Source organism: Bos indicus, chromosome 2 (assembly GCF_029378745.1).
Source record: "Bos indicus isolate NIAB-ARS_2022 breed Sahiwal x Tharparkar chromosome 2, NIAB-ARS_B.indTharparkar_mat_pri_1.0, whole genome shotgun sequence".
NCBI lineage: Eukaryota > Metazoa > Chordata > Mammalia > Artiodactyla > Bovidae > Bos > Bos indicus.
Genome location: NC_091761.1, coordinates 124,081,288 through 124,102,090, shown reverse-complemented (window position 1 = coordinate 124,102,090; position 20,803 = coordinate 124,081,288). Strand labels below are relative to the sequence as shown.

Below are 20,803 nucleotides of genomic sequence, written 5' to 3'. Positions count from 1 at the left end.
AGTGAGAGCCGAATTCGGGACAGTGAGAGCCGGGTGGGGATAGGGTGCGGGCAGCGGCCCCGGGAGCTGACAGGCAGGTGGTGGCTGCCAGGCACAGAACCTGACTGGGTGTAGCTGGGAGTCCCGAATGGTGCGAGGGCGGGAAGCCAGAGGAGGAGGAGGGGGTGGGTGGTGCCTGGCACAGACAGATGAGCTCTGCTGGGGGTGGAGAGCCTTCCCCGAGAGCCTGAGACTCCCTCAGGACCTTTCCTGTTGAGGCCACCAGGGTCCCCTCCCGGGGCCTGCCTCCCACTTAGGGACCCAGGATGGCAGAGGAAAATGAGAAGTGAAGGCCTGGCCTAAGAAGTGCTTTTTCATAGACATTAGTTCATTCGATATTCAAACTGAATTGTATCTCCTGCTTGAAACACTGTCCATGCTTCCCATTTCCCCTTAAGATAGAGTCTGAGCTCCTTAAAGAGGATTAGAAGGCCTCCCATAATCTGGTCACAACCAGCTTCCCACCCTCTCTGATAGCCTTTTGCACATGCTGTTTTCTCTGCTTGAAACACCCCATTCACAGGACCACTCCCCTCTCCTTCACTGGGAGAAGGCCACATCATTCCTCAGGCTCAGCCTGGGAGCGATGGTGGTCACACTCTGGGGAACCCATCCTCTGGGAGAGGAAGGAGAGTGTGTCTGGTTCAGGGTCTACAGTCAGAGCGACTGGCTGTTCACATCCTGGCTGCACACTCTTTAGGTGGGCGTGACTCGGGGCAATCGACTTAGCCACTCTAAATCTCAGTTTCCGCCTCTGTCAAACATGCTAACAATAGTTTAAACAATTATGACTGTTAAAAAAAATTTTTTTTGACCGAGCCTTGAGGCCATGTGGGATCTTAGTTTCCCAATCAGAGATTGAACTGCTGTGCTGGAGAAGACTCTTGAGAGTCCCTTGGACAGCAAGGAGATCAAACCAGTCAGTCCTACAGGAAATCAACCCTGAATATTCATTGGAAGGACTGATGCTGAAGCTGAAGCTCCAATACTTTGGCCACCTTCTGGGAAGAGCCGACTCACTGGTGATGCTGGGAAAGACTGAGGACAAGAGGAGAAGCGGGTGGCAGAGGATGAGATGGTTGGATGGCACCACCAATTCAATGGACGTGAACTTGGGCAAACTCCAGGAGATGGTGAGGGACAGGGAAGCCTGGTGTGCTGCAGTCCATGGGGTCGCAGAGTCTGACATGACTTGGTGACTGAACAACGACAACCCCCTGCAGGGGTCTTAGCCACTGGACTGCCAGGAAGTCCCAACAATTATGACACTGAAACCAAGGCAGGGGTTAAGTAACTTGCCTGATGTCCCAAAGCTGGGCTCGGCAGAACCTACAGCTAGTGATGGTGGAAGCAAGATTTGAGCCCAGGCAGGCTGGTTCCAGAGTTTGTTCTCTTTACTGGGCTGTCGTTCACGGCAGTCTTCCCCACTGTCAGCTCCTTGGGAGGGCGGCAGGAGCTGTCCTGTTCAGTGGTCCCCTTGAGGACAGGCCCACTTTAGCCTAAAACTATTTGCTGACTGTAGTTGTTTCTAGAGGCTGTTATCCTTTATCCTGTTTTGGGGTTGGGGTGGGGGGCTTCTGATCACCTCTCCTGGGCTCAGAGTCGCTGGTCACTTCTGAGTAGGCACTGCCCTCTCGTGTGACCCTTGGTAACAGGGCTATCATCCACTCACCTGGACTGTGGTCCTTCTTCCACTGGGATAACCAAAAGCCCCGAAGTTTGAGATCCTTAAAAATAAGCTGGCTCTGTGGAAATAGGAAGGACAGGCACTAAGGTGCTCTGAGGGCAAGAACTTCAGGCTCAAGGGACAGACTCCCCCAGGCGCGGGGCACTGCCCGAGTCTAGACGACTGTGGTGTTCAGACCCCAGCTTACCACAGAGGCGATGACAGGCTGCTTGGCCATTCCCCCATAGGTCACCATGGTTCCTCCAGGCCTGAGGAGTCCAGAGAGAACAGAGTGGTCACAGGTAGAGACAGCGTTACAGCACCGTCTATTCCAACCCTGGTTCCTGAACCTTGTTCTCAGAAGCCCTGCGTGTGTGCGCGCTCAGTCGTGTCTGGCTCTTTGCAACCCTATAGACTATATAGCCTGCTGGGCTCCTCTGTCCATGGGATTCTCCGGGCAAGAATACCATCTTGAGGTTGCCATCTCCTCCTCCAGGGGATCTTCCCGACCTACGTATTGAACTCCCTTCTCTTGCGTCTCCTGCATTGACTGGCAGGTTCTTTACCACTAGCGCCACCTGGGAAGCCCCCAGAATCCCTGGGAAGGGTTAAAAAAAAAATACACATTCCCACGCCTGCCCCAGACCCAGTGAATCAGGTGCAAGGATCTATATTAAAAACAACAGAAAACAAAGAAGCAAGCAGACACCCCCTGCAGATGACCTAGATGTCTAACCAGGGTGGGGAGCCCACTGATTTAAGCTCGTGCCCAGGCTTTGAGGAAGAGCTGCAAGGAAGAGTGCTCTGCTAAGGAGCTCATGACCTGAGTCCAGCTGGGCTCTGCTCCGGCTGTTTACTGGGTGTTTACTATGTGCCTGGGTGACCCTGGGCAGTGGGCAGTGGGCCACGCCGCCTCTCTCTCTGGGCAACTCTCTTTCAAAGGACCAGTGAGATGGAAGCAGCTCAGGATGCTAAGGGATATTGTGGACGGTGCAGAGGACGATGGTGAGTGTCAGGACCTGCTGTCTGACACCCCCAGTGGTCAAAGAGGAGAGAGGGGCTTGTGTCATTTTAAAACCATTAAGCTAAGTCTTCACGTGCCTGACTTAAGCTGTGTGCCTCTTCCTGCTCCCCCAGCTCTTACAGGAGTTTGCTGATGCAGGATGAGCTGAGGTTCACTCTGGGACAACACAAGGGAGGCTTGGTGAACTCCAGAAGGGCAGAAGCTGCTGCGAGGGGCAGGGAACTCTCTGTCCTTGAGGCTCGGGGCCAGTTTGGCCTTCAGTTCCTTCATCTGCCGCCCAGCTCTGGAGAGTAGCTCCTGTGGCAGGGAGCGGAGCTGAGCCCTCCCTCTGTGGGCCAGCACTGCTGCTGCTGCTGCTGCTAAGTCGCTTCAGTCGTGTCCAACTCTGTGCGACCCCATAGATGGCAGCCCACCAGGCTCCCCCGTCCCTGGGATTCTCCAGGCAAGAACACTGGAGTGGGGTGCCATTTCCTTCTCCAATGCATGAAAGTGAAAAGTGAAAGTGAAAAGTGAAAGTAAAGTTGCTCAGTCATGTCCAACTCTTCGTGACCCCATGGACTGCAGTCTACCAGGCTCCTCCGCCCATGGGATTTTTCCAGGCAAGAGTACTGGAGTGGGGTGCCATTGCCTTCTCCACTACACTTGGTTTAATCAGAATGGCTACTGCTTACGGCCTGGGTGGGAGGGGAGTTTGGGGGACAATGGATACATGTACATGCATGCATGTATGGCTGAGTCTGCTTTTTACCTGAAATTATCACAACATTGTTTGTTAATCAGCTATACCCCAGTACAAAATATAGTTGTTGTTTTTTTAAAAATCAGAATGGCTACTGTTTACTGGGTGTTTACTATGTGCCAGGCACAGGTCTGAGCATTTCACATGTGCTGGCCAATGAGTCCTCAGGGTGACCCCAAGGGAGGACTTTGATGATGCCTCTTTCACAGTCGAGAAAGTGGGGACCCACCTCTCATTTGTACAGCGCTCTGTGGGGACCTCAGAGCCCCTTAGACTCACCTTCTGAGGTAGAAAAGGTTTATATCCCCTCATTTGACTGATGAAGAGGCTGAGGCTCAGACCATTTTTCATGTATTGCCTAGATCACATAGATTCCCCAGCTAGTGAGCAGCAGCCTTTCTGACTCCAAAGCCTACACTTGTGACCACTGAGCAAGACTGTCCTACGATGGGCCACGCAGGGATGGCAGTTGGCCTCGGAGGCTGCCCGGAGTCGTGCTGAAGAGGTGTGCTCGGCTCACAGCAGCACGGGCAAGCTGACTGCCCTCTCCGGGCCTTGTCTGGATGGGGTGGGAGCGGTACCCCTTGCTCAGGTAGTTGCGGGAGAGGTGCGTCACACACTCTGCACAGTCTGGTGCGTGGTACATGCTCTGTGGTTGTTACCCCAGCTCTCTGATCTCATGACCCATTTTCCCATCCAGTCTGTGCGTTCTAGAGTGTTCCCTCGGTGGCTCAGTCATCTCAGTACCCCTGGCTAAAGTGAGTGCTAGCAAACAGGAGTTAACAAACACTGGTGCTCTAGCTGGGAGGTGTCCCTTAAGGCGCCCTTCCGTTCCAGAAGTTTATGTGAAAGGAAAAAAGGATGAAAGGATGTACGCTGTCAGCACTGTCAACGGTGCTCATCCTCCTCTGTGGCAGGACGGTAGGTCAGTTTTGTGCTTAATTTTCCTTTGTGTTTTTACATGCTTTCAAGATGTTTTGTAATAATGGCATAATGTTACCTTTAAAATTAGAATCTATTTTTAAAAGCTAATACTCTAGGACTTTTTCAGATGCCCCTAGGTTATGAACCCTTAACTGCTCCCCTTTCACAGAGGGCCTAGCAGTTACTACTGGGGTCCCCGGGAAGACAAAGCCAGACGGGTCTCGGGGCCATCTGTAAAGAAGGCTGAGAAGGGGCGGGTCCAGATAACTAGGATGGGACAAGGGTTCCATCTTCCTACCCAGGGGTGTGCTGACCTGGCCTTGGCTTGCACTGGCCACTGGCACTTGGTGGTCCTCCTGGCTACAGCCCGGGAGGGCGCCGGCGCACTGGACCCGAGGGGCCGAGGGACTTACGCCAAATGCCGCAGCAGCTCCGTGGAGCTTTTCCCGCCAACACAGTTGAGAGCAAGCCGTGGCTGGGGCACGTCCTGGGAAACAAGAGATCAGCAGTGAGTGAGCTACCCCTCTGTGGGGTGGAGTGTGTGCGTATGTGTGTGTGGAGGGGGTGAAGGGGAGGGTGGCTTGAAGCTTGCTGCAAACCGCACTTCCCTGGCCCAAGGGCTGTGTCTGGAGGGAGTGAAAAGTAGGACCCTCAGGCCTTCAAACTCAGTCTGGGGAGGGCCTTTTCTTTACCAGCTTAATCTTATTATCTGTTTTAGGCATACTCAGTCACCTCTTTGCAGACTCTTTGCAGGCTCCTCTGTCCATGGGATCCTCCAGGCAAGAATACTGGAGTGGGTTGCCATACCCTCCTCCAGGGGATCTTCCCGACCCAGGGGTCAAACCCACGTCTCTTCCGTCTCCTGCCTTGGCAGGTGGGTTCTTTACCACTAGCATCACCTGGGAAGCCCACGGATCAGCAGTGTTGTTATTGAGTTGCTCAGTCGTGTCAGACTCTGCGACTGCATGGACTGTAGCCTGGTAGGCTCCTCTGTCCATGGGAGGATTTTGTTCAAAACTCACCTCTGGAAAGAACAGACAGAGGGCATCTGTGCTGTGTTCTGACAGACTTCATGTCCCCTCTCCTTGGCACTTACAGGTTGGTTTTTATCAGACATGCTGACCTACTCTTCAGAAGTGTTCTCAGGTGAGTGTGTCCAGCCCCGCCAGGGGTCAGTGACTAGAGACGGGATGTGGTTTGATCACTGTGAGGGGTGCTGGGCAGGTTGAGGGGCTTTTGAGTCTGGAGAGGCTCAGGCCAGCCCCGACCCCACCACCTCTGACTGTGTGGTCTGGGTAAACTCCTCACTACCTCTGACTGTGTGGTCTCGGTAAAGTCCTTTGTCTTTTCTGAGTCTTCATTTTCTCATCTATAAAACAGACGGCACCTACTTTGTAGAGCTGCCGTGGGGGTTTTCAGGTAAAAAACATACGGCAGGTGCCTCATAAACGTGACTTCATTCCTTTCTCTTCCCTCCCGTACCATAGCCCCTCTCCCAGCTGAGACTCACGTCGGAGGTGTAGGCTGATGTAGCCCATCAGAAACCTTCAAAATGACAAATCAGGCGGGGTCTCCTAGACCCTGTCTGTCTCTACGCTGTCCCCTCAGCCCCTGTGCACTTACTGCGTGCTGTCCCCTGACTGAGGGAATGGGCTTTACCCAGCCACAAGGAGATGGAGGGGGGATTCTGGAGACGAACAGTGGGCCAGTGCCCAGCTTTCCGAACTCAAGTGACTGCCTTTTCTCAGTGAGATGGGCCTGGTCCCTTTTCACTGGTACCTTAAAGAAGCTTTTCATCTCAGGCTTTCTTAGTTCCTCTTCTGTGACAACGTGGTTGGCCCCCAGATTCTTCAGTCTGTCGGTCAGCTTCTGGAGGTCAGGTCTGGAAACCAAACACAATCCAGGGTCCTCGGTCACATCTGCCCACTTTCTCCACCAGAGGCTCCCAGGACCCCTCTGCCACAGGTATGAGAACTGGAGTTTCTCTTTGTGGGAAACCGGGCCCAGCCACCCAGTCTCAGCACACTCCAGCATCTCCTGGCCTCAGTTTTCTCACTGGTGTGAGAGAGCGCTGGGTGGTTGCTACCGCTCCTACTGGTCCCAAGGACGCTAGAAACCATCTGGCCCCGGGAGGAGTTGGTTCACTTCCTGATTTCTTCTATTGAAACGACAAAACTCCGCTTCCTTTCCCCCGTCTTTTCAAGAGGCTCTTCAGAGTGTTGTGCAAACATACCCTGGCCCACGAGTGGCTTTGTGCCTGTTTACCAAGGCAAACAGAGCAATTCTTGTTAGCACAACTAAGGGGATGGGGAACTGGCGTGAGTATCAGTTCTCCTAATGAGGCTGGACTTCCCTGATTGACCCAGCCACGTATGTGGACAGTGAGGCTTAAGGAGGCTGGATGATACGATGGAGAGAGAAAGAGTCAGGAAACTTAAGTTTGTCATTGATTTGCTGTTTCTTCCTGAGCAAGTGGCTTCCTCTCTCTGATGACAAACCTGCCCCGTCTCCTTTACATCTGTATTTAGTGCACTTCAAGGCATCACGCAAATGCAAGGGAAACGGGCCTTGGGTTAGTCAGTTCACAGAAAGAAATACAGCTTAAAACATTCCCAAGTGTGAACTGTGGTTTTGAAAGCATGGGCTTATCAGAAGTCAAGCATCTTAAAAACTCAGGTTGGGAGTGAGGGCCTTCTCTACCTCCTTCCTGCCCTCCCTTTACATTTCAGTCACTCATCTTATAGCCCCGGGGCTTCCCTTATAGCTCAGTTGGGAAAGAATCTGCTTGCAATGCAGGAGACTCGGGTTCGATTCCTGGGTCGGGAAGATCCCCTGGAGAAGGAAATGGCAACCCACTCCAGTATTCTTTCCTGGAGAATCTCATGGACAGAGGAGCCTGGCGGGCTACAGTCCATGGGGTCGCAAGAGTCGGACACGACTGAGTGACTAAAACATCCTATAGCCCCAAACCACTGAACTTGAGGGCTGGAGGCTGACTCAGCCCTTAGCGAGCAGCAGCTGCAGGAAAGGAGGACCGCTTATGCAAGGGCGCCACCTGGTGGAGACTCGGGCACCTGCGGGTGCCGGGCTGGAGAGGCCCAAGTGGTGGGCTGGGATCAGGCCTTTCCACACACCTGTCCCGGAGCACGTTGATGGTCCTCAGGCCCCGGGCGGCCGCGATCTGGATGACCGCTTGCCCCACTCCACTGTTGGATGCATTCTGGATGATGGAATCCCCTGTGGGGTCGGGAAGAGACTCAAGTCGAGATCTGTAACAGGTCAAGGGCTTTCAGCCTAGGATCCTATTAGAGGGTCAGAGGTGGAGTTCTCAGACTCTGAAGGGACTCAGGACCTGGCGGCTGAGCCTTCTCAGTCCTGGGAGTGTTGCTCTCTCCTCCCAGGGCGCCCCAGGCCTCTACAGCACCCATGATGCCTGCCAGGATTCGGCAACTCAGAGTTCACTCTGGATGCAACTTAGCCCCTGCCGTGTCAATGATTTTGTATCCTTCATCATCCTCCCAGCTCTTAGGTCAAGTCTCTGCTTAGGTTCTTTCTTTGGTTTGCAATGTCTCCTCTCTCTCCCATTGTTTTGAAATCCTATATACCATAAAAGCACAGCTCCAGTGTGGCTTCTTATGTGAAGCCTTCCTAGATTCTTCCCCCGTGCCCTCCCACAGCACTCTATGGTCAACTCTGTTAAGGCTCTTGGTCAGCCTCGACTTACAGCTTGTAGCTCAGTCCCTTTCTATCAACAACCTGTGGCTTCTTGAGGGAAGATGCGCTATTGTCTTGGAATGGGATTAGAGCTGCGATGGAGAAACTGGCAGCTCCTGAATCAGGGTCTGTGATCAAAGCCCAGGCCTAACTTTGCACTTGAGCTGAGTGGGGATGTGTGGGCTGTGCTGGGAAAGCACGGGCTCCGGAATGAGACGTACCAGGGTCTGAGTCCCGGCTTTTTTACCGACTGTAACTAGAACTGAATGGGGCGGGGCAAGCCCTGACCTCTTTGAACCTCAGTTTCTTCTCCATAAAAGAGGGGTCCCAGGAGCACCCACCGGGGTGCTCCTCATTAGAGTCCAGGGCCATCATGTCTGGGGAGGGGCTCCAGTCCTCTGAAATGCTAGCTAGGTTTAGAGAGGCAGCAGGGACCTCATGCTAGAGACAGAGGATTTTCTGGAAGAAGGCTCATCATTCTTAGCTAGGGTCAGCCTACCTCATCCAGGGGTTATGAAACCAACCTAGTGGGTTATGAACTTTTTTTCCTTAATGGTTAAATTTGAGGAAAATAGAATAAAAAATAGTGGAGTGTATCACACATGGTGAGGGTAAATACTGTTCCATGAAACTCTGGTTTCCATTACATATATATTCATACATGTCTATGTACTGGAGGACAGTGTACAGTGTTATTTGTTATCATGGGTCAAGATCATGTTTCACACCAGCCCTGGGGCAGGAAAGAGGAGACGTGGTGTTGGCACTTGACGTGGGTGGTGCCAGAATGGCCTGACTGGACCTTACAGCGACAGTCCTAACCAGAGGGGCCTGGGGGGAGGGGACGCAGGTGACCACAGCCTCTGCTGCACTGGGATTCAAGCGAAGGTCCCAGATCACACCTGCTGGGTTTCTCCGCTAGAGAGACCCAAGGCTGCTTGGCCACAACTGGGGGACCTGCATCTGTCTCTGCAGGAAGCTGGCACTGGCTTTCAGCTGACCACCCTCCTGCATCTCTCACCTCAGTCGCCTTATCAGCGCGACAGAGATGGGCTGGGCGATCTCTAGGGCCCTGCCTGCTCCTGGATATGTGTGGTGTGCAGGGTAACCCTGCAACCACGGTAGATGGGAGGTGGTGGGTAACTGGCCCAGCCTCCTGTAATTCGGAGGTTAATTCTGAGGAGGATTCTGTGAGGGTCTCTGGAGGCTCCCCAGCAGGACTGGGCCCTGGCCTCCCATGGCGGGAACCAGCCTTCACTGGCCTTTCCCCCTTCCTTGTCCCTGGCTCCAGTCCCCCACTCTTGCTTCCTGGGGTCACCTTCCCAGGGACCCATCTGCCCTCAGTCCTTGTCTTAGGCTCTGCTTTCAGGGAATCCCTGAATAAAACACCTGGCTTTGTCATTTCCTTGCTGAGTGATCTTGGGTGAATAATCTACCTCTCTGGACCTCAGGTTCCTCCTTTATCAAGAGGGAAGATGGTACCAGGGGTGCCCCTGTACCGCTCTGTAGGCCAGGCCCTGGGCTGAGGGCTGCTTGGCATGTCTCTGTGAGCGCTCAGAACCTTGCCTCCCTGTTTCACGGATGAAGAGTCTGCTGATCTGAGAGGTCAGCTGCCAGTCGGTGAGGCCGACTGGGGCCCTCAGCTCGCCGCTCTGACGGCCCAGTGCATTTGACGGGCGATGCATGGGAGGGCACGTATGTGGACTGGAAAGTGCTCTGGCCGTGCTGAGTGGCAAGACTAACGCTAAGTTCAGCATTTTACTGAAAACACAGGGACTGTGTCTGTCTTGTCTGAGCTCTGCAGTCCCAGAGCTCAGCACAGCGCCACACGATTTTTGCTGAGTGACAAAATTCCACCCCGAGTTCGAGGGAATGTGACCCCTCAGCGGTTTTCCAGGGTGTGCGCCTCCGTGGGGTTTCCGCCTGTTTTCCAGGACCCAAGCTGACATCCTTCCACCTAAAGCAACAAAAGACACACTCACCCAGGTCGGGGGCGTCTTCCTCGCGGGCCGTCACCCGTAAGTTCCCAGGCCTTGGGGGTCGGGACGTGGGTCACACCCGTGGGCCAGGCCCGCTGGCCCACCGCGAGGCCTACCTGGCCGCAGCCGCTCAAAGTCCACCAGCATCCGGTAGGCCGTGCAGGGGTTGACGCCCAGCGTGGCAGCGCTCTGAAGAGGGATGTCACTTGGGACTGTGATGAGCTCTTCCTCGCCGAACACAGCCTCGGTCCGCCAGGTTCCTGGGGGAGGCCAGGGGAGTAAGGAAGGACCCCTCCATGCCCAACCCCAGCTCCCCCTCCTCGGTGGACAGGCGCTGAGGACAGCGGGCTTAAGGAATGCTTGGAGGAAAAAAAAGAAACCCTGAGGTCTTTCTGAATGTCTTTGAGCCCTGGTGATAATTAGGTTAGGGAGACTGTTAACCCCACATGAGTGACCGGGAGACTGAGCTGGTGTCACACAGCAGGAGGTGGAGGATCTCAAACCACTGGACTCTGAGGGTGAGAGAGCCACATCATTATCGGGGCAGGAGAAGTTGCAAAAGCCCCAGGTTCCCGCTCAGGCCTCATTCTCACCTAAGGCAGGGTGACTCGGGATGGTATTATGGAAAAAAGCATGCAGGTCATAGTCGAAGCCTAGGTGTGGGCCTGGCTTTGCCGGTCTGCTAGTCTGAGCACAGGGACTGAGTTCTGGTTACTCTAATGTGCAGATGACACCTGCAAGAAGAGCTTTGGGTGGTCTCCCCGAGAGATGCTGCACAGGTTACATGATATACAGGAAATGAAACAACCCTGTAAACTGGGAAAAAAAGGCTCCTTAACCCCCAACCTTAAAACTCAACATTCAGAAAACTAAGATCATGGCATCTCGTCGATCACTTCATGCCAGATAGATGGGGAAACAGTGGAAACAGTGACAGACTTTATTTTTTTGGGCTCCAAAATCATTGCAGATGGTGACTGCAGCCATGAAATTAAAAGACACTTGCTCCTTAGAAGAAAAGTTGTGACCAACCTAGACAGCGTGTTAAAAAGCAGAGACATTACTTTGCCAACAAAGGTCCATCCAGTCAAAGCTATGGTTTTTCTAGTAGTCATGTATGGATGTGAGAGTTGGACTATACAGAAAGCTGAGTGCCGAAAACTTAATGCTTTTGAACTGTGGTATTGGAGAAGGAGATCCAAGAGTCAATCCTAAAGGAAATCAGTCCTGAATATTCATTGGAAGGACTGATGCTGAAGCTGAAACTCCAATACTTTGGACACCTGATGTGAAGAACTGACTCATTTGAAAAGACCCTGATGCTGGGAAAGATTGATGGCGGGAAGAGAAGGGGATGACAGAGGATGAGATGGTTGGATGGCATCACCAACTCAATGGACATGAGTCTGAGTAAACTCTGTGAGTTGGTGATGGACAGGGAAGCCTGGCGTGCTGCAGTCCATGGGGTCACAAAGAGTCAGACATGACTGAGCGACTGAACTGAACTGAACCCCGAACCCACGTTCCAGTTCCAGACAAAAGAATAATAAAATGTCCAGTTTAAATGCCTCACTCGAGGGCAGGAACCAAGGCTGTGACCTGCCCCGAGTCACCTGGTTCCCTGGGCAGATACTTATCCTACACCAGCTGTGAGCCAGGCCCTTGAACAATGTGCTTCTGGTGTTCGTGGGGCACTTGCTCCAGTGGAGCAGAACAGGAGAGACATGAATGAGCAAGTATGAGTGTTGTAAGTTATACAGGGAGAGAGAAACGGGGAGAAAATGACTTCAGACACGAGGAGTGAGGGACAGCTTCTCTGAGGAGGGGACAGGCTGAGAGGTGAAGGCAAGAGATGCAGCCACTCAGTCCGTGAACATTCCCATGAAGTAAGAAGCACAGACTCTTAAGCAGGACAGAGATAGGAGCAGAGCAGGACAAATACACACTGGAGGGGAAACCGTGGTGGGAAGAGTGGCTGGAGATGCGGCCGATGTGGCACTGGCTGGATGGACGTCATGAACCAGTGAAGTTGCTCAGTCGTGTCCAACTCTTTGCGACCCCATGGACTGTAGCCTACCAGGCTCCTCCATCCATGGAATTTTCCAGGCAAGAGTACTAGAGTGGGTTGCCATTTCCTTCTCTAGGGGATCTTCCCGGCCCAGGGATTGAACCCAGGTCTCCTGCATTGCAGGCAGACACTTTACCATCAGAACTACCAGGGAAGTACCCCTTTCAAGATCTTGACCTACAGTAACCGCGTGTTACACTCTAACGCAGTCCATTTACGTATATACACACACACACACATACCTAACAGAAGCCAAAGTTTCATGGAACAATACTTAACCTTACTCTATGTGACGTGTTGTACTCTGGGTCAGGGCGTGAAGAATGGATTTTAGTGAACAGGAAGCTTCTAATTTTAAAAATAAGTCTGAGGTGATTGGATTTACGCTTTAAGATCACTTTGTTGCCGCATATGTACGGATGGCCAGTAGGTACGTGAAAAGAGGCTCGACATCACTAATTATTATTGACTTCCCTGGTGGCTCAGATGATAAAGCGTCTGCCTGCAATGCGGGAGACCTGGGTTCGATCCCTGGGTCGGGAAGATCCCCTGGAGAATGAAATGGCAACCCACTTCAGTACTCTTGCCTGGAAAATTCCATGGATGGAGGAGCCTGGTAGGCTACAGTCCACGGGGTCGCAGAGTCGGACGCAACTGAGCGACTTCATTTACGGTTTAAGATCACTTTGTTGCTGTAGGTGTATGGATGGCCAGGAGGTACGAGAAAAGAGGCTCGACATCCCTAATTATTAGAGACATGCAAATCAAAACTACAATAAGGTACCACCTCACACTGGTCAGAATGGCCATCATTAAAGTTGACAAATAACAAATGCTGGAGAGCATGAGGAGAAAAAGGAACCCTCCTACACCGCTGGTGGGAATGTAGGCTGGCACAGCCACTATGGAAAGCAGTATGGAGGTGCCTCAGAACACTAAAAATAGCGTTGCCACATGATCTATCAATCCTACTCCTGGGAATATGTCCAGACAAAACTATAATTCAAAAAGATACATCACTCCTATGTTTTCAGAGGCACTGCTCACAACAGCCGAGACATGGAAAGAAGCTGAATGTCCATCCACAGATGAACGGATAAAGAAGACGTGGTGCACATATACAGTGGAATACTACCCAGCCGTAAAAAAGAATGGGACAATGCCATCTGCAGCAATGTGGCTGCAACTAGAGATTATTTTAAAAAGTGAGGTGTAACTCATAAAGAGAAAGACAGATGCCACAGGATATCACTTACACGTGGAATCTAAACTATGGCACAAATGAGCCTATCGACAAAACGGAAACAGACGCACAGACATAGAGAACAGATTTGCGACTGCTGTAAGGGCGAGGCTAAGAGACTGGGATGGATGGGGAGTCTGGGGTTGGTAGACGCAAACTGTTATATTTAGAATGGATAAACAAGGTCCTACTGTATAGGCCAGGGAACTATAGTCCATATCCTATGATAAGACATAATGGAAAAGAATAGAAAAAAAAGAATGTCTGTAAATGTATAACTGAGTCACTCTGCTGCACAGCGGAGATCGGCACAACATCGTAAATCAAGTACGTGTGATGTGCTCAGTCGTGTCTGACTCTTTGCCGCCCCATGGATTGCAGCCCACCAGGCTCCTCTGTCCATGGAATTTTCCAGGCAAGAATACTGGAGTGGGTTGCCATTTCCTCCTCCAGGGGATCTTCCTGACCCAGGGATTGAAACTGGGTCTCCTGCATCTCCTGCATTGGCAAGTAGATTTTTAATCACTGAGACACTTGGGAAGCCCCAAATCAACTATACTTCAAAAAAAATAAAAAATCACTCTGTTGCTATGTGGAAAAGATGTGGGGAAAGGGCAGAGTAGACATAGGAAGGCTAATCAGGGGGCTATTGGAGGGGCCCAGAAGTGAGGTGCTGGTTGCCTAGACTTTGGTAGCAGGGATGAAGAAAAGTAGATGGATTTGAGTTATGTTTTGAAGATAGAATCAACAGGATGTGAGAAGCTTTGGGTGAAAAGCATTGGGTGAAGGGTGACACGTCCTCACCCCTGCAGGCAGGGACCCACATAAACCAGAGTCAGAAATACGCAGATTCAAGCCCTGGCTTGCGGAGGACTTGCTGGGTCACCTTAGGGAAACGACTTGGAGCCTTGTTGGCGTGGTGTCTCAGGGTTCCTCAGCCTATCCTTTCAAAGTTCTTGATTATGCGCTCATGACCCACTGCCCTGGCTCTACTGTGGTCCAGGGTAGGGAGCAGGGGACAGGCTGTTAGGTGTTCTGCAAGAGGGGAGAAACAAGGTGGGCTTTAGGGGCCAGGAAATGGGGTCAGGAGGCAGGAACACTCTTTACTAAAGGCTGTGTCAATCCCAGAGAAGACTGCTGGCTGAGAAAATAAGAGACTGAAAAACTGAAGGGCTGCTTTGAAGTCCAGAAGCTGTCTTGTCTTTCTCTGGGCTTTGGGCAGCCTACTTTTCAGATTTCAGCATCATCTTTATAATCATCACCCCCTTCATCTTAGTCAACATTTACTGTACTCTACTCTGTGCCAAACACTTAGTGAATGGCTCTCTGTGCATGAAATCAAAGGTGTTTTCTAATTCCTCTTAATGGCAGGACAATGGAAATCCAGCCCTTGACACAGATTTCTGGGGCTTGGCAATCGCTAATCCTCTTCTTAAGAGAACCTGAGTGGGATGGGGGCAGCTTCCACGTCAGCCTCCAGGGCTTTCAGGGGAAAGTAGAAACCCTTGGGCTTTCGAGTTGGAGAGAGGCTGCTTAAAAACCCCAGCTCTGCAGCTCGCTAGTTGTGTGACTTTGATCATGTCACCCTTTTTGAGCTGCAGTTTTCCTGATCCATGAAATGCAGAGGACAACGCTCCTGTTACAGTGTGAAGGCTGCATAGACTATTACTGTGCCCGGTACACAGCACGTGTGGAGCCCCCATGGGCTCCTTTTCTGATCGGCATTTCCCAAGCCTGAGTTCTGAGGGCTCCCAGTCCCCACTCACGTGCACCCAAGCCTTAACTGTCTGCAGCTTCTAATGCAGGGGTCACTAAACTATGGATCATGGGCCAAACCTGGCTCGCCACCTGTTTTTGTAAATAAAGTTTCACTGGAACACAGCCCACTTTTTAGTGTATTGTTTATGGCTATTTACAATGGCAGAGTGGAGCAGAAGTGGAATGGGCTGCAAAGTCTAAAATATATACTCATCGGCCCTTTAAGAAAAGTTTGCCAACCTCCCATCTAATGCATATGGAAATTTAGTGTTTGCAAAGGCCATTGTATGTATTCCCTCAGTAGAGACAGACAAGGCAACGATAATTAGCTCTATTTTAGAGATGGGGAAACTGAGGCTCAAGGTCACTGTGATTTAAACAAGGTCATGGCGGGGGTGGTAGCGTTGGTGGTGGAAGGAGAGCCTGCATCTGACTCTCAGGCCAGTGCTTGCTAGGCCCCGAGGTGCCTCAGGGGGGTCTGAGTATTTCCAATGGGCAAGTCAGTTCGCACATTCTCTGGCCCTGCCTCCCCCGGGTCTGGGGAAAAGGCTGACCACAGGCACAGCAACAGCTGAGCAGCTCATAGCATGAGAGATGACCAAGATCTGGCCAGCTGAGGACTTCTCTGGTTAATGACGGCCACTCTACTCAACTGCAGTCTTCTCCAGAAGAAAGACTGTCTGTTCAGTGCTACATGCTAGAGCCCCGCACGCCACGGGTGCTCACAAGATGTTTACTGAATAAACAGAGTTAATTATCATCTTGACAATGATAAAACCCTCATCCTCTCCGACTGGCACCTGGTTTAGAAGAATCACCTTTTCTCTGGGGGAGAAATCCCAGTTCTGGCTATGCCCCCACCACACACGTGCAATTACCCACATACACCTGGCCCGTGTCCTTTCTTCTCTCCCATCTAATCACCAAGCCCTCTTACTCCAGCTTCTCTGTCCACCCGTCTCTCCAATGCCACAGCACTGTTTGTTCAGACCCTTATCATCTGAAGCTTGGATTGCTTGGCCACCTCCTCATTGGCTTCCTGCTCCCCACTCCCCGCTCTGCCCTTACAGAGCATTCTCTGTAAAGTACAAATCTGATCAAATTGTTCCTCGTCTTCACCCTTCATCAGCGCCCCCCACCTCCACACACTGACTGTGGATGCGGGCTCTCCATGACCAGGGCCCTGTTGACCTCTCCAGCCTCATCTTGCTTCTCTGCACGCCCCCGCCCCGCTGTGACCCAGCCACACTGAGGGGCCTACAGTGTGGAGGGCGCTGTGCCTTCTCCCATCGCCACACCTTTGCCCCTGGCTGTGTTTCCGCTGGTCTCTTTTTGGCACCAGAGGCTGGTTTTGTGGGAGATAATTTTTTTTGCAGCAGTGGTAGGGGGTGGAGGATCAGGTGGTAATACGAGTGGTGGGAAAGCGGCAGATGAAGCTCCTGCTGGTTCCTAACAGCCTCAGACCGGGATCGGGTGCATGGCCCCCCGGGGGTGGGGTGGGGCGGGGCTGGGGACCTGTTCCAGACCCAGTTCAAGCCTTACTTCTCTGGGAAGCCCTTCCTGACGCTCCCCAAGACAGGGAGCTCTTGCATTTGTGTTCACCCTGGGATGACAGCACTCATCACACTGCACTGTAGTAAGTGCCGTCTTCCCACCCCCAGCCAAGGGCACGTGGAGGGCAGAGGCTGTGTCTGACCCACGTTGGGGGCCCTTCACTCTGCACAGGGGGAGTGTGTGGCCCGAAGCACCAATCGTAGCCTGTGAATCTTGGCAGCTCTCAATCTGCTCACCTGGCTATGGCTCTTTCACAGCGTGGGGTGGTGGAGGGGGGAAGAGGGGTATAGGAGAGGGTAAGGCCATTCTTGGAAGCCTCCCTGATCTCACAAAAGGAAGGAGCGTTGTAGACTCCTGATACTATTTTTTTCCAGCCTGGTACATTCTTCTTTCTAGAACTGCTCCCTCCTAACCTCTGGGATTGTCAACTGCAAGGCCCCCCTCTCTACACCACACATGTTGGCAAGAGGCTCAGCCGGGGCAACCGTGAGTGGCCCAAGCCCCATCCCCTGGTGATCGGTGCGTGGATGGGCAAAGACCCAGGTGGGCTGGTCAGAGCTCTCTGGGGGATGGGCGCGGTTGTGCTGGACACACTGTGGAGGACACGCTCTTCGGTTTGCTCTCAGGATGACGTAAGCCTCAGGCTGCCAGGGACTGTCCACTAAAGGTGTGTATCAGAGTGGGTCTGAATCTCAGCTCCACCAATTAATGGCCGGTGACCTTGGGCAAGTTGCTTCATCCTTTACATTTACTGCTGTCCCATCTGCAATGGGAATAATAACAATATCTACCTCACGCTGTGGGCACATGAATAAACAGAGGTAAAGTGCTTATAACAGAGCCTGGTACCAAAGGAGTGGTGGGTACTTGATTCTATTTCTATATCACTGTGGGGACAGGTCCCATCGGAGGGCTAATGAGAACAAGAGAAAAAGCTCTCACAGCCTTGGGGTTTCTAGATCCAGTTGTGCCTGAAACTTTCCATCTCTTGTACCTCCCTGTTCTACAAACCAATTAACTGCTTTTCTGGCAAAGCAAGCTTGAGTTGACTCTTTGCAAGTTATAACCTCAAGAGTCCTCATGTTGGAGAGAAGTGGGAAAGACAGAGGTGACCAGAGTCTAGGGGGCTCTCTTTGCAATCTGCTGTTTGAGTTTGGACAAGGGCTTCTTCTTAGGCTTCAGCTCCTCATACGTCCAATGGGGTGAACATCAGCCCTGCTTCCCTCTCGTGGCTGCTGCCAGGATCTATCTGTGTGACATTTGTGCCTCAAAACCCATCAAGTGCTAAAAAACACATCTCACCAAAGACTCCTCACGCCTATCAGAGAAACTCCTCACCCGCAGCGTGGCTTATGCAGGGCCTTCCCAGGCGGCCCCACCTGCTTTGTGACCTCCCCCCTCAGTTTTTTCTGCAGACCCTTCCCACGGCACATCATCTGCTGAGGCTACACCGAGTTTTCCTCTATTTCCAAAAGTCACCATTGTGTCTTTGCTCCATTTGTGTTCTCCAAATGCCACCAGTTAGGGCTCATCTCCACCTACAAAATTTATCCATCAGAGGTCCCTGCCAATGAAGCCTGCCCCTGAAGCCCTCGAGACTGTCTTTCTCACACACACAGTTGCCAGAGGTGCCCTCTGCTTTCCGTGAGCCCGCAGCACTCCCTTTGTGGAGGCTGTTGATTTGGAGATTTCGTCAGTTAGATTTTAACCTCCCGGAGGGCAGGGGCTGCCTTCTTGGATTCCCCGTTGCACCCTTCATTCCCTAGGGATGTAAGAGCTCCAGTCAACACGGTGCACAGTGCTGAGAGCTGATGCACCGCCTCCTGAGCAAGAGAAACATGCTGCTCTCCTGGCCCAGCTTCCATCCCCTTGGAGGTGGGTGTATGGACCTAGTAATAAATCCTGTGCTTTCTTACACTGAGACAAGGAGGAAATGTGTACCGTGTCTGTGAAATAGGATCTGAAACAACACATGCTGGAGACACACGGAGAAACTCACCCAAACCAGGATTCGCTGGGATCACCCAGTCTCCTGGCTTCACCCCGGTCACACCGCTGCCCACGGCTACGACCTGTCCAACACCTTCGTTCCCTCCAACAGCAGGCAGCTGGGGAAGGAGGCCGTAATTTCCTAAGGGAGAAGAGCACAGAGGGTCATCCATGAAGCTTGGGTGGTGATAGCATGGGCTTTGGAGTCAGCCCTCAGCCTGATCTGACCAGCTGTGCGACTGACCAACCTCTCTGAGCCTGAGCGTCTTCATCTGTAAAGGGGGATGTACTCCTCGCTTTCAAGGGTTATTATGAGATTAGATAACACAGGGATTGAGCCCAGCATACTGCCGACACTTCACAATGGTTGGTTTGCTCCCCCACTGCAATCTTCCTAACTCTTGAAAAGCCTCACATTCCAGGGAGGGGAGGCTGGAGAGGGCTCACACAGTGTGCAGACAGCCTCATCTGGAGAACAGCTGCCGCTAATCACAGGAATTTCACACCCACACCTGGGGAGGAATGAAAACGAGGTGGCGGCTAAGCAAAAAAGCCAATTAACATAAGCCACAGAAACCAAGGTTACCTTGGATCATATTTATGTCAGATGGATTGATAGGGGCCGCCAGCATCTTCACATGGACGTCTGATCCGCCCACAGCAGCCAGCTCCAGGTTCTTCAGTCTAAGCACAAAGCCAGAGAGATGTTCATGTCACCCAGGCTAGACAGGGAGTCTTTTGCTCAGATCATCTCCCCAAAGTAGGTCAGGCAGCAACATTTTTGAGCTGCCATTGTGTGCCCAGGGATGAGGGTTTTGTTAGGAGAGAGGAGCTAGAAGGAATTCGCACAGGATACAGGTTAACTCTCATTAACTACAAGTGGACAGTCCTGGTGACCTCTTGACCCCACTGCCCACTCCAGGGCAGAAAATGGTTAGAACTCCTGTGGGCCTGGGTTAGCCCTGTGTTGCCCAAACTTGCTTGATTCACCTGGTATACTAATCTTATGGATTCTCAGACCCCAGCTCTGACCCACTGAATCAGAATCTCCAGATAAGGGGCACCCCAAGGAACAACCGGGAAACCCTTGCATGGCTCATTTGTTCTCCGATTTTTCCTTTTGCTCCAACACACATAGGGAAGACATTTCCATTAGCTGCAGAGTGGTGAGGGGAAAAGAGAGATGGCTCATGGAGGTGGGAAAGAACTCCCTGGGTGACTGTGGCTCGGCCCCTGGAGAGATGTCCCTTCATGACAAGGATCCTGGTCTGTCAGAAAGGATGCTGGATGGAGAGTTGCTGGTCTCAGTGTGAAACTCCACCTCAGACGGCTTTGTCACCAAGAGCAGGTTTCTCCCTTGCTCCAGGCTTCCATTTCTTCATTTGTAAAATGGGGGTGATGTTACCATCACCTTCACGAGCACTTGATCACTTCCAAGGGCTCTTTCCATTTCAAGTCTGTACGGTTACTGCCTCTGCTCATAATGTCTACGCCCTAGACACCACGGTCTGTATCCACTGGAATGTTGGTTAATGGGTAAAACCTGCCCAGTGGCAATGCCCACGTGGTACTTTTGTTTTTTTAATAAAAGGAGACCTTCCAACCAGAAAGGGCTGATCTGTGTATTATTAACAGACCAATGGGGCCTCATGGCTTTTAATTATTAGAGAATCCTTTTCTGTCTCTCTCTACACCTCTAAGACTTCTTGTTTGCAGTGCTTTTCTCTGCCCAAATGTACTCGCTAAGCAATAATTCTCCTTATTTTTACTTCCTGAAGGCACATGTAACAGCCAACCAGAGGTTCTCAGCATTCGGCAACAGTGTCACTTCACTGCTGCTGCTGCTGCTAAGTCGCTTGAGTCGTGTCCAACTCTGTGCGACTCCTAAGCTGATGTAATTCTACCCGCTTCCTGCTGTAATCTGACCTTTTAATTATACCTGAGGCTCTGCTAAGGATAAAAGTGTGATTTCCAAGAAATGGCTTGCACTGGTAGTAATAAAGGTGACAGGTATTTATGAAGTGTTTATTATACACCGGGTCCTGTGGTAAGGGCTTAACTTTTGTTTTCTGGCAGAGTCAGGCTGGTATTCAGGATCTTTAGTTT

At 51.9% G+C, this 20,803-nt stretch overlaps 1 protein-coding gene across 9 annotated transcripts in view; it reads right to left on the bottom strand.

Annotated features, from left to right (window-relative positions):
• The window catches only part of MECR (mitochondrial trans-2-enoyl-CoA reductase), a 41,720-nt gene that overhangs the window by 6,190 nt on the left and 14,727 nt on the right, over positions 1-20,803 (bottom strand). For 4 of the 9 annotated variants that reach the window (XM_070774951.1, XM_070774954.1, XM_070774957.1 and 1 more), the window contains exons 2-10: positions 19,284-19,381; positions 18,708-18,839; positions 10,202-10,345; positions 7,527-7,629; positions 6,172-6,274; positions 4,806-4,879; positions 1,914-1,974; positions 1,712-1,784; positions 378-1,077 (exon numbers count right to left, since the gene is read on the bottom strand). In XM_070774951.1, the coding sequence (XP_070631052.1) occupies positions 806-1,077; positions 1,712-1,784; positions 1,914-1,974; positions 4,806-4,879; positions 6,172-6,274; positions 7,527-7,629; positions 10,202-10,345; positions 18,708-18,839; positions 19,284-19,381 (1,060 nt within the window). In that variant the 3' untranslated portion in view covers positions 378-805. The other 5 variants (XR_011562483.1, XM_070774961.1, XM_019979739.2 and 2 more) reach the window with 2 other exon arrangements.